General features: G+C 40.4%; 1 protein-coding gene across 7 annotated transcripts in view; it reads left to right on the forward strand.

Moving 5' to 3' along the window:
* The window catches only part of fryb (furry homolog b (Drosophila)), a 209,896-nt gene that overhangs the window by 102,962 nt on the left and 94,529 nt on the right, over positions 1–12,405 (forward strand). For all 7 annotated transcript variants that reach the window (XM_034178228.1, XM_034178230.1, XM_034178229.1 and 4 more), the window contains exons 8-10: positions 6,582–6,750; positions 9,128–9,220; positions 9,394–9,492. In XM_034178228.1, the coding sequence (XP_034034119.1) occupies positions 6,582–6,750; positions 9,128–9,220; positions 9,394–9,492 (361 nt within the window). The remainder of the gene's footprint in view (positions 1–6,581; positions 6,751–9,127; positions 9,221–9,393; positions 9,493–12,405) is intronic.

Here is a 12,405-nt window from a genome sequence, read left to right on the forward strand (position 1 = left end):
TCGGTTTGCTGGACTCTCAGGACATTTAACCAAAGTCTCCTCTGCAACTTCAACGTCTGGTGAAGTTTTCAAAGACACTTTTGTCCCATTTTGAAGAGCGGAGATGTTTTCCTCTGACTGGACTTCAGGTTTTGGTGTTCAGCTCATCACTTGAAGTTTTTGAAGTGCGTCTGCACAGCATATACAACCCCTGGCAAAAATTCTGGAATCACCGGCCTCGGAGGATGTTCATTCAGTTGTTTAATTTTGTAGAAAAAAAGCAGATCACAGACATGACACAAAACTAAAGTCATTTCAAATGGCAACTTTCTGGCTTTAAGAAACACTATAAGAAATCAAGAAAAAAAGATTGTGGCAGTCAGTAGCGGTTACTTTTTTAGACCAAGCAGAGGAAAAAAATATGGAATCACTCAATTCTGAGGAAAGAATTATGGAATCACCCTGTAAATTTTCATCCCCAAAACTAACACCTGCATCATATCAGATCTGCTCGTTAGTCTGCATCTAAAAAGGAGTGAACACACCTTGGAGAGCTGTTGCACCAAGTGGACTGACATGAATCATGGCTCCAACACGAGAGATGTCAATTGAAACAAAGGAGAGGATTATCAAACTCTTAAAAGAGAGTAAATCATCACGCAATGTTGCAAAAGATGTTGGTTGTTCACAGTCAGCTGTGTCTAAACTCTGGACCAAATACAAACAACATGAGAAGGTTGTTAAAGGCAAACATACTGGTAGACCAAGGAAGACATCAAAGCGTCAAGACAGAAAACGTAAAGCAATATGTCTCAAAAATCGAAAAATATACAACAAAACAAATGAGGAACGAATGGGAGGAAACTGGAGTCAACGTCTGTGACCGAACTGTAAGAAACCGCCTAAAGGAAATGGGATTTACATACAGAAAAGCTAAACGAAAGGCATCATTAACACCTAAACAGAAAAAAACAAGGTTACAATGGGCTAAGGAAAAGCAATTCTGGACTGTGGATGACTGGATGAAAGTCATATTCAGTGATGAATCTCGAATCTGCATTGGGCAAGGTGATGATGCTGGAATTTTTGTTTGGTGCCGTTCCAATGAGATTTATAAAGATGACTGCCTGAAGAGAACATGTAAATTTCCACAGTCATTGATGATATGGGGCTGCATGTCAGGTAAAGGCACTGGGGAGATGGCTGTCATTACATCATCAATAAATGCACAAGTTTATGTTGATATTTTGGACAATTGAAAGGATGTTTTGGGATGATGAAATCATTTTTCAAGATGATAATGCATCTTGCCATAGAGCAAAAACTGCAAAAACATTCCTTGCAAAAAGACACATAGGGTCAATGTCATGGCATAGGGTCAATGTCAATGAGCAGATCTGATTTGATGCAGGTGTTAATTTGGGGAATGAAAATTTACAGGGTGATTCCATAATTTTTTCCTCAGAATTGAGTAATTCCATATTTTTTTCCTCTGCTTGGTCTAAAAAAGTAACCGTTACTGACTGCCACAATCTTTTTTTCTTGATTTCTTATAGTGTTTCTTAAAGCCAGAAAGTTGCCATTTGAAATGACTTTAGTTTTGTGTCATGTCTGTGATCTGCTTTTTTTCTACAAAATTAAACAACTGAATGAACATCCTCTGAGGCCGGTGATTCCATAATTTTTGCCAGGGGTTGTATTTCTGATTGTGGGACAAATAAAAAAGATATCTGAAAATATAAAGAAACACAAATAGTTAAAAATAATAAAAAGAAATTAAGAAATGACCCCCCCCCCCACCACCTGAAAAAGTCGAGTTCTTTATGGTCTCAAAAGTAACAAAAACGCTGCAGCTTTATTTGGTTAAAAAAAGAAAGAAAGAAAAAAAATTATTTACAATATAACATTCACTCAGCTGGACTGTGATTCTGCAGCTAAAAGGCTAAGCTAACATTAGCCAAACATTAAACCATCAGAAGTGCAATTCACAATTTATTTTTAAAGTATTCTCAGCTCAGACAAATTTGCAGAAGTAAGCTTCGTTGCTTAAACTGGGGGTTTTTAAATATCCTAAAGTGAGGCATTTCGGACTGAGTGGGTCTGTTCCATCACCACGGCTGCCTGCCTTCGTCTGCCCAGGAATAAGGCTGGAACCCCGGCTGCTTTATGTGGGTCGGCCCGCTGCTGCGGCTCGATGGATATCCCACCAAGTCATCAGACCTCCCTCGGCTTGCGTCATTTCGAAAAGTAGCTGAAAAAACCTTCTCCCAGCAGGGTGATGGGAGAATCGTTCTACTGTTGTTTTTAAAACCTTATTCGTGGTTCATTGACGCAAAACCAACATGGAGATCGCTCAGCTTTCCTCTGGAAAAAATCTGAGTGAAAATCTCCGCCCCCTTGCCGCATCCGACGTGACGTCACGACGCGTTGGGAGGTGTTCCCTGACGCTTCCAAAGAGTGCAGTGTGAAAGGCCCGTAAGCCTAGTCTCAGTCTGTCACTATTAGGCTAGTATCTCACCAACGTGCGAAATCAATCAAAAACAGGCAAAAAGGAGATATCTTTCTCATGTGGAATCTCGTTGAATTGGTCCTCCCAGCACATGCGCGCATGGTGGTTGACTGTCTGCTGAATGCTGTCCGCAGTGGCGGTGAAACTATGGGCACAAATCTCGAGCAGTCTGTACACATACTGAATGACAGCCAATAACATGGCATGTAGTACACACGTGAAAGTCAAGCAACACTGTCGCAGCCTTTGCAGGGACAAGGATTTGCGCATGAATACCTCACAGCACTCTCAAAGATGAAGGATGATGACACATTTGTGCACATAGTGCTCAGGACAGATGTGGACTGTTATAGTTTTATTATGTGAAAGAGGCTGTGAAAATTTTTTTTTGATATGTTCAAAAATCAAGTGACACACGGGCGCTGTCCTGCAACTGACACAAGGGGATGGTGAACGGCTGCTAACCTTGCACCAAACTGCACAAATTTCCTTGCAGATGCCATTTGCAAGCTGTCGCATCCCAGTGAGATACCAACCGTAGTGCTACTAAAAAACCAGGCCCAGGTGTCACAACCTAAAGACTTGGACAAAACATAGACTTGGACTTTTGTTTGACTGCAAAGGCATCGGCATCACCAAAGACTTCTGTCCACCAACAAAATGACTCCACAAGATCGTCCTTTGCATTTCTCAACCTTATAGCCTGAGCTTCAAGAGTTAGAACCAACATTTTCAGCAGGTTTTGTGAAAAATAATTAAATCTGTTTAATTCTGCAAACGAACAAGAGGAAATAACATAACCTCCTTGACAAAATTCTATATAAAAAAATAATAATTCCTTCAGACACTGCTTTAGTTGAGGATAACAGCACTCCAGATTGTGGTCCTCCATCTGGGTAATGTTGTGTGTGATGAGAGATGAGAAGTGTTCCCGGTTTCTGTGAGGTTATTACTGTGATGAAGGAGGTGTGGGTTCAGAGTGCCACTCAGCCACGGCTGTTGTACAAACACACATATTACACACAGTTGCTGAGCTGTCACAGTCATTTAACACAGCCATCAGTTCAGTAATGGGTCAATCTGCCACGACTCTGAGATAGTAAATTCAAGTTCTGAAGGCAGAAGCATTACGACCAGTGCGCTGTTTTAGGTCATAGGTCAGAGGGAGTGTTACAACTTACCTTCTGTTTTTGCTCATCCAGGCATGCTGACACCATGTGTAAATGGACCAACTGAACAACAGTATTAATACAACACATTAGAGGATGTGTTATAACAATGTTCTCTCAGCTAGGTATTATTTTTCATACCTTTCAGTCAGCTGTGTCAACCACACCATGGGTATTTCATCAGAAAATCTAATTGTTTCGGGGATTTTTCCATTTAACAAGATATAAATATTCCTGAAATGTAGGAATGGATGTATATTAAAAAATTAATGAAGTTGATTTAAAAAAACTTGAAATATCTTGGATTCACACTGTCTGGTTTTTCTCATTTTAGGTTGTAGAGGGGCACTCAGAGTGTATACCTCCATCAAGATTCAAAAGTCCCTTTTTCTTTAAGTTAAGCCTCAGTCATAGACTGCACATATACTGGACAAACCGTACATAACGTCATCCACAGATTTTCTATGGAGGCCTTTAACAGCTGTTTTAAAGCCCAAAATTTGCTGCTTTGGGTGTCGCCATGTTCGCAATGGTTACTCTGCTTACATCACAGCTAACCCATATTTAGATAAAGAGGTGGAGCTTGGACGAGACAATGCATTACCTGGGTGGGAGGAATGAAGCCCGAGCATGTGCTCATCTTTTAATTGAATAAAACTATATTTTCACTTGGTACAAATACTGCAGCACAGACATGAGGGAGGGAGAGAGAGAGAGAGAGAGAGGCCTTGATTGTCATTGTATTAACAACAACGAAATTTGAAGGGGCCAATTGCCCCTTTCATAGTGCTACAAAACAACGCACATGTGAAACGTTTCTCCACACACACACATAAATAGGCAACTATAAATAGAATAAAAAAGGAAAGGTTGAAATGTAGAATAAATAGATTGGTAAAATAAACAAAATCATAGTTAAACATATTGCATAGATGATCCATTAGGACATTTCACTACACAAGACATATTCTCACAGATATTTATAATATAATGCTCAAGATGACAGACACAGCCCTCCACAAGAGCTAGCAGCTGTCAATCAGTGTGACTACACCTCTAATTCTAATTGATTTTATGACTTAATGTCTTAAAGTAATGAGTTACAAAAAAGTCACTCATACAGTTGTCATTGAGGGGAAATTTAACTGTAGCTGTAACATCGGTTTTATAACTATAGCTATAAAATCACTGGAATCAGTCCACAGTACCCTACTCCTATGGATAGACAATTATGGAATGCTGAACATTCAGTTTTGATCTTGATTGCTGACCTGTGAGCCTGATCTTGATAGTGCATAGTGCACTGGCATGATTTATATTGTGGTTTGGCACTGTATAGATGAAGTTAATTGAATTGAATTCCTGTTTGCTGAACTTAGATCATGATTGTAGTACTTTTCCTGTACTTTTGTTGATCTTTGATCCTGGTCTTGAAACATGATTTCTAATCTTTTATCCTGATCGCTGAGCTTTGTTTCTGACCTTCGGTATTTGAGTCTAACCTTAGATAATGATTGCTGAGCTTTGCCTTGATCACTTATCTTTTATTGTTGACCTTTGATCTTGGTCACAGAGTTTTAGACCTTGTCTCTGTTCTTTTATTCTGGCCTATTACATTGATTGCTAAGCTTTGATCCTGATCCCTGGCTACTTTGATTCTTTGATGGAGGCTATGTATTTGGTGGCCCTGCGGTAAACTGGTAGCCTGTCCAGGGTATGCCCTGCCTCTTGCCCAGTGGTCGCTGGTATAGGCTACAGGCGTACAGAAATTCTTCACTCACACATTTCGGCATCATTCTGTATCTGCTGCATTTTTACAGTTGACATTCAGTATGCTGTTGAGTGTCTGTTTTTCTGACAGGTCTGTTTTCTATGCAGAGTGTTCAACACAGTTTCCATCAAACTGCAAAAGCCCACATTTATGCTATGTCATTCAAATTAAACCCCCAAATATATATGTCCATCTTTGTCCACCTTTGCACACAGCAAATTCAGTGGCAGGAAACTCTGTTTGCACTATTTGTTGAATTTCCACAGAAATAGAGCCCCTTACCATCTGGATTTACTTGTGTGTGAAGATTGTTTTTCTACTCGAGTATTATTCTGTCTTTCTTTTTTCTTAAAAATAAAGTAATCACAAGTGTGTCTTGTGTTGCTCATCTGTGTAATATTTGCAGTACACGCATGCGTAAATGTGTGTGTTCCTAGCTAGGAGTGTTGTTTACAGTATTAATGTGTATCTTATTCAAATACACAGCTCTACACACAGAACTATTGGCTCTTCCATTTATCTTTGAGCAGCATGCATAAAGCTCACACCAAAACACAGGCGCCTAAGAGCAAGTGCATACACATGCACATTCCGTCCATGTCACCCCTCCAGATGCCATTCTAAATATAGGTCTACAGAGCACTGTGAGTTAAATCTATCTGAAACGTGGACCCATAAAAAATTACAAGAGCTTGTTTTTATGTATGTCTAATGATGCATGTTATTTTTAATTATTAAAAGTTGTGAAAGTATCTATATAGACAGATGACTAGGTAATGGAAAAGTCTGAATAAATGAGTGGAGCAACACAGCAAATGCCCCTGTCCATAGGGCACGTGGACATTCATGGGAATCATATGCTAAGGAATTCACAGTCGCCAGATCTCATCCCATTTGAAAGAACCTATGTGAGACTTTGCACCACAACCATTACGAGTCATCAAAACACCAAATGAGGGAATATTTTCTGGAACTATAGTGTTTCATTCCTGCAGTGACGTTGCATTATGGATCCACTAAGACACTTTAAAAAAGAAGTCCTCCCTTCTTTTTGTATACATTCAACAAATGATCACACCATCAGCTGGAATCCACATATGAAAAATGTTGAGAATTGACTAACTGTTCACACTTATTTATGTTTCCATCACAGGTTTCCAGCAGTGAGGAAGAAATTCATCTCTGAGCTCAAGGAGCTCAGACAGAAGGAACAGAGCCCATATGTCATTCAATCTACTATCACCCTCATCATGGGACTTAAGTTCTTTCGCATTAAAATGTACCCAGTGGAAGACTTTGAAGCCTCCTTCCAGTTCATGCAGGTAGAAAAGGCGGAAATAATTAGGCACCTTAGCTATGCTTAAGGTTTTTTTTTTGTTTGTCTGAAAACAAATACAGACCTCTGCTTTAACTCTCCTGTCTTGGAAGAAATTGAGTTATTTGGTGTATCGGGAATATCTATGGCATACAATGAAATTCAGGTACATTATTGGTCAAAGAACATTGAACATGGAATGGAAGTTGGACTCGGCCAGGGCTGCCCCTTGTTACCGCTTCTGTTTGTGATGTTCATGGACAGAATTTCAAGGCACGGTCTGGTGTGGTTCTTTTGGTTTCATCAGACAGTGACCATCGCTGTGCACTGGACAAGTTTGAGGCAGAGTGTGAAGTAACTCGGATGAGAATCGGCACCTCCGAATCTGGGACTGTGGTCATTTATTGGAAAGGGGTGGATTTTAAAACGGTCAGATTCTGTAGAGACTTTCAATTCCAGACTTAAGACCCACTTATTTTCCCTTTCATTTGGCTAGCATACTGGCATAGTATGTTACTATGCTTTTTACTCTTTTAATTAATTTTATTAGGAATTGTTTTTGTAATTTCTGTCGGTATTTGTGTCTGTAGCATTGCCCAAGCAAAGGGTCACCCCTTTGAGTCTGGTCTGCTTGAGGTTTCTTCATCAGAGGGAGTTTTTCCTTACCACTTTCGCTATGCGCTTGCTCTGGGGGTTGGTAAGGTCAGACCTTGCTTGTGTGAAGCGCCTTGAGGCAAGTTTGTTGTGATTTGGCACTATATAAAATGAAATAAATTGAAATTGTCCCCTTTGGGTAAGGGGAGAGTTTTTGCCCAAAGTGGCAGAGTTTTAAGTATTTCAGGGTCTTGTTCACGAGTGGGATAAGTTGGAGAGTGAGATCGATAGACGGCTTGGGGATGTATTTGATGTTTTGCGGACGCTGTACCAGACAGTTGTAATGAAGAAAGAACTGAGCCAGAAGTTGAGACTTTCTTTTTACCAGTCAGTTTATGCTTCTGTCCTCAGCTGCGATCATGAACTGTGGGTTATGACCAAAACAACAAGGCATCGAACACAGGTAACAGAAATGAGATTCCATTATTGGATATCTGGGCTTACACTCAGTGACAGAGGAGTCCACTTGTTTTCTCCATGAAACCTTTCATGAAGGCATTTGAAAGATAACCAACAAAGAAATTAAATTCCAGGAACTTTTTGTGTGAGCAGTTAATAATCAGATTTTTTTTTTCCCAAAACATCACAAAACAAGATGTTTTTTTTCAAAGTGCTACATATTCATTTTTATGATAGAATAAACAAAGTAGTAATTATTTAGTAATGATTGGCATGATTCTTATTTTTATTATTATTTTTGATGTGATATTCAGTTATTTAGAACTCCAACAGGACTGAATAAATGAATCCGTATTACTGTCAGGGCAGAATGAAGAATTGTTTTGTACTTTTTCTCAGGTGTGAATGATTTTTGATGGTCTACCTTTCTTACAGACTGGATAAAGAACTGGTTCTTCTTTTAAGTCAGAATTATCTCTTAACAATTATTAATTTAACTCAAAAACAGAAGAAGATTTGATACGAACATCTAAAACATGACACGACATGATGCATTGTTGTTCATTTACTTTATAGCAATGCATGACTCTTATTGGTTGGAAGCATTATGTCACAGTTTGCATGGAATGAGCCATAGCACTTATTGCACCATGGAGTGAATGTACAGAATAACATGCGTAGATCTCTGGTGGATATTGCAAAAAAGTAATTTGATATATTTTGCTGTTGTCCAGTGCTGACGTAATGGTGCATTTATGAAATTGGAGTTGATGACAAACTCTTCAGTTGAACCCAGGACCTTCTCCTTCCTTCTTGAAGGAATTCAGCTTATAGAAAAGCTAAAATCTTGATCAACACTCTGTTCCAACTGCCACCAGCAGATATCATGCAAAATACGCAAATGCTTCAGTGCAGCAGCGTGCCTGGGTCAGTTGACCATAAACAATAAAGAGACCTCACATTTCATTCCACCAATTACAAGGGCCTTCATGAATGATGGTGATCATGATATTGATCATGGTTAAATAAATTTACCTGCATTCTTCAGGAAATCAGATACATGAATTCATATCCAGAAGCAGTTGTTACAGACACTTTGTTTACCTGTTGACTACTGATGTTTGGCTACCGTAATTAGGGATTAAAATCCTTTTTTATTCATAGTTTGGTGTTTTTTTTGTTTTATTTTGTTTTGTTTGTGATGAGAATGTTTCTCTGCTTATGTCTGCTGCCAAGCATGAGAGACTCAAACCAGTAACCTTAAATTCACACATAGATACTGTGTCCATTCATTCTCTGTCTGTCTGTCTTGTCTGTCTGTCTTGCTGTAGGAGTGTGCACAGTATTTCTTGGAAGTGAAGGACAAAGACATTAAGCACTCATTAGCTGGACTCTTCGTGGAGATACTAGTTCCTGTAGCTGCTGTAAGTTTATTTGTTTTGCTCAGTCTGTGTAATGTCAAGTAACATCAATGTGAACATACAACAGAAGCACATAATGGCAGGAAATGGGAAGGGTCTGCGAAAAGCTAATTTCTAAAAGACAGCGTCTAGCTGTCCACAGTGCATGAACTTTCTCATCATTCTTCATCCTGCAGACTGTGAAAAATGAGGTGAACGTGCCGTGTCTACGAAATTTTGTTGAGAGTTTGTATGACACCACCTTGGATCTGTCCTCCAGGAAGAAGCACTCTCTGGTATGTGACTCGCTTTTTTCACTGCTCATCTTCATCTCTCTTTATTTCCGCGGTGTTACCTGACATCTGTGAAAGCAATTAAATCTTGCTCATGTGGGCTTTTATGTCTTCATGGGAAGAAGGTGAGCACAGCTGAAGATGCAGTATGCGGGGTAGTTATTGAAATCGTGCCAGTTGGGTAATGTTTGCTCACAGCAGTAAAGCAGGCAGGGTAAACACCAAATTAGTTCTCTTATGAAGACAGTTGTCTCACTTGAACAGACATACAATGAAATAACATTTTGTTGTCAGCAGAGAGCGAAAAATGTTTCCACCAACTGAAAATTATATCGATAACTGTTAAGACAAGAACCATCTCAGTAACAGGTGAAAGATATAACGACATTAAAGTTTTTCTTAATTTTCTGGGAATGGGATGTTTCTGAGTTACTCAATTTTTCGACATTTAATAGACTCATACAAGCACTGTCTTGGTGACTCACAAGCAGCCCACTTCCCATAAACATCCAGAAAGTATTCACAGCGAGTCACTTTTTCCACATTTTGTTATCTGACAGCCTTATTCCAAAATGGATGAAATTCTTTTTTTCCTCCAAAGTTCTACACACAATACTCCATAATGACAATGTGAAAAAAGGTAAAGATTTTTGCAAATTTATTAAAAATAAAAACTAAAAAAATCACATGTATTTATGGCAAAGGCATTCACAGCCTTTGCCATGAAGCTCAAATTTGAGCTTGGATGCATCCTGTTTCCACTGATCATCCTTGAGATGTTTCTACAGCTTAATTTGAGTCCACCTTGGTAAAATGCAGTTGATTGGACATGATTTGGAAAGACACACACCTGTCTACATATAAGGTCCCACAGTTGTCAGAGTACAAACCAAGCGTGAAGTCAAAGGAATTGGGCACAAATCTGGGGAAGGGTACAGAAACATTTCTGCTGCTTTGAAGGTCCCAATGAGCACAGTGGCCTCCATCACCCATAAATGGAAGAACTTCCTAGAGCTGGTTGCGCATCTGAACTCAGTGATCCGGGGAGAAGGGGTGTAATCAGGGAGGTGACCAAGAACCCACTGGTCACTCAGTCAGAGCTCCAGCATTCCTCGGTGGAGAGAGGAGAAGCTTCCAGAAGAACAACCATCTCTGCAGAAATCCACCAATCAGGCCTGTATGGTAGAGTGGCCAGACAGAAGCCACTCCTTGGTAAAAGGCACATGGCAGCCCACCAGGAGTTTATCAAAAGGCACCTGAAGGTCTCTCAGACCATGAGAAACAAAATTCCCTGGTCTGATGAGACAAAGATTGAACTCTGGTGTGAATGCTAGTCATCATGTTTGGAAGAAAACAGGCACCATCCCTACAGTGAAGCATGGTGGTGGCAGCATCATGCTTTAGGGATGTTTTCCAGCAGCAGGAACTGCGAGACTAGTCAGGCTTGAAGGGAAGATGAATGCAGCAATGTACAGAGACATCCTGGATGAGAACCTGCTTCTTCAAATCAGCTTTGTTCCAGAGCGCTGTTGACCTCAGACTGGGGTGACGGTTCATCTTTCACCAGGACAATGATGCTAAGCACACAGCCAAGATATCAAAGGAGTGGCTTCAGGACAACTCTGTGAATGTTCTTGAGTGGCCCAGCCAGAGCTGAGACCTGAATTCAATTGAACATCTCTAGAGAGATCTAAAAATGGCTGTGCACCGATGCTCCCCATCCAACCTGATGAAGCTTGAGAGGTGCTACAAAGAGGAATGGGCAAAACTGCCCAAAGATATGTGCACCAAGCTTGTGGCATCATATTCAAGAAGACTTGAGGCTGTAACTGCTGTGAAAGATGCATCAGCAAAGTATTGAACAAAGGGTGTGAATACTTATGTACATGTGATTTCTTTTTTGTTTTTTATTTTTAATACATCTGCAAAAATAAAAAAAAACTTTTTTCATATTGTCGTTATGGGGTGATGTGAGTAGAATTTTGAGGGGAAAAATGAATTTACTCGATTTTATAAACTGCTCCATTTCTAAAGTCTAAATCAAATCTGTCAAATACGAGGTCTGTGAGAAAAGTATCTGACCTTATTATTTTTTTTAAAAACCATATGGATTTGAATCACGTGTGATTACATCAGCCAAGCTTGAACCCTCGTGGGCATGCAAGAGTTTTTTCACGCCTGTCGGTGACGTCATTCGCCTGTGAGCACGCCTTGTGGAAGGAGTGGTCCAGCCCCCTCGTCGGAATTCCTTTGTCTGAGAAGTTGCTGAGAGACTGGTGCTGTGCTTGATCAAAATTTTTCAAAAACTGTGAGGCACATCCGAGTGGATACCATTCGAGAAATTCAGCTGGTTTTCGGTGAAAATTTTAACGGCTGATGAGAGATTTTGGATTGTTTCTATTGCTGTAAGGACTTCCCACGGAGCAGGATGTCGTGCAGCGCTCCGAGGCAACGTCGTCATCCTGTTTCAAGCTGAAAACCTCCAAATTTAAGCCTCTGTTGACCCAGGACGTCGTGAGAGAACAGAGAACTTTCAGAAGAGGTCGGAATCAGCAGTTTATCCGGACATTCCACTGTTAAAGGAGATTTTTTTAATGAAAGACGTGCGGACGGATTGGCACGTCAGCTCGCAGCCGGCGCCGCGCGCCCGCCACAAGAAAAACGCCTCCGTTGGAAGCCTTAAGGACAAGTTGGAACATGCCCTGCTGTTAAACAATTTCTCAGATACTCACTCAACTGAAAGCCACCAAAAGCCGCATGGATTTTACAAATGGTTATCAACACGGAGGTGTTTTTCCTGTGGCGGGCACAGTGCCAGTCTTTCAGCAACTTCTCAGACAAAGGAATTCCGACGAGGGGGCTGGACCACTCTTTCCACAAGGCGTGCTCACAGGCGAATGACGTCACCGACAGGCG

This window comes from Thalassophryne amazonica, chromosome 9 (assembly GCF_902500255.1).
Source record: "Thalassophryne amazonica chromosome 9, fThaAma1.1, whole genome shotgun sequence".
Classification (NCBI taxonomy): domain Eukaryota; kingdom Metazoa; phylum Chordata; class Actinopteri; order Batrachoidiformes; family Batrachoididae; genus Thalassophryne; species Thalassophryne amazonica.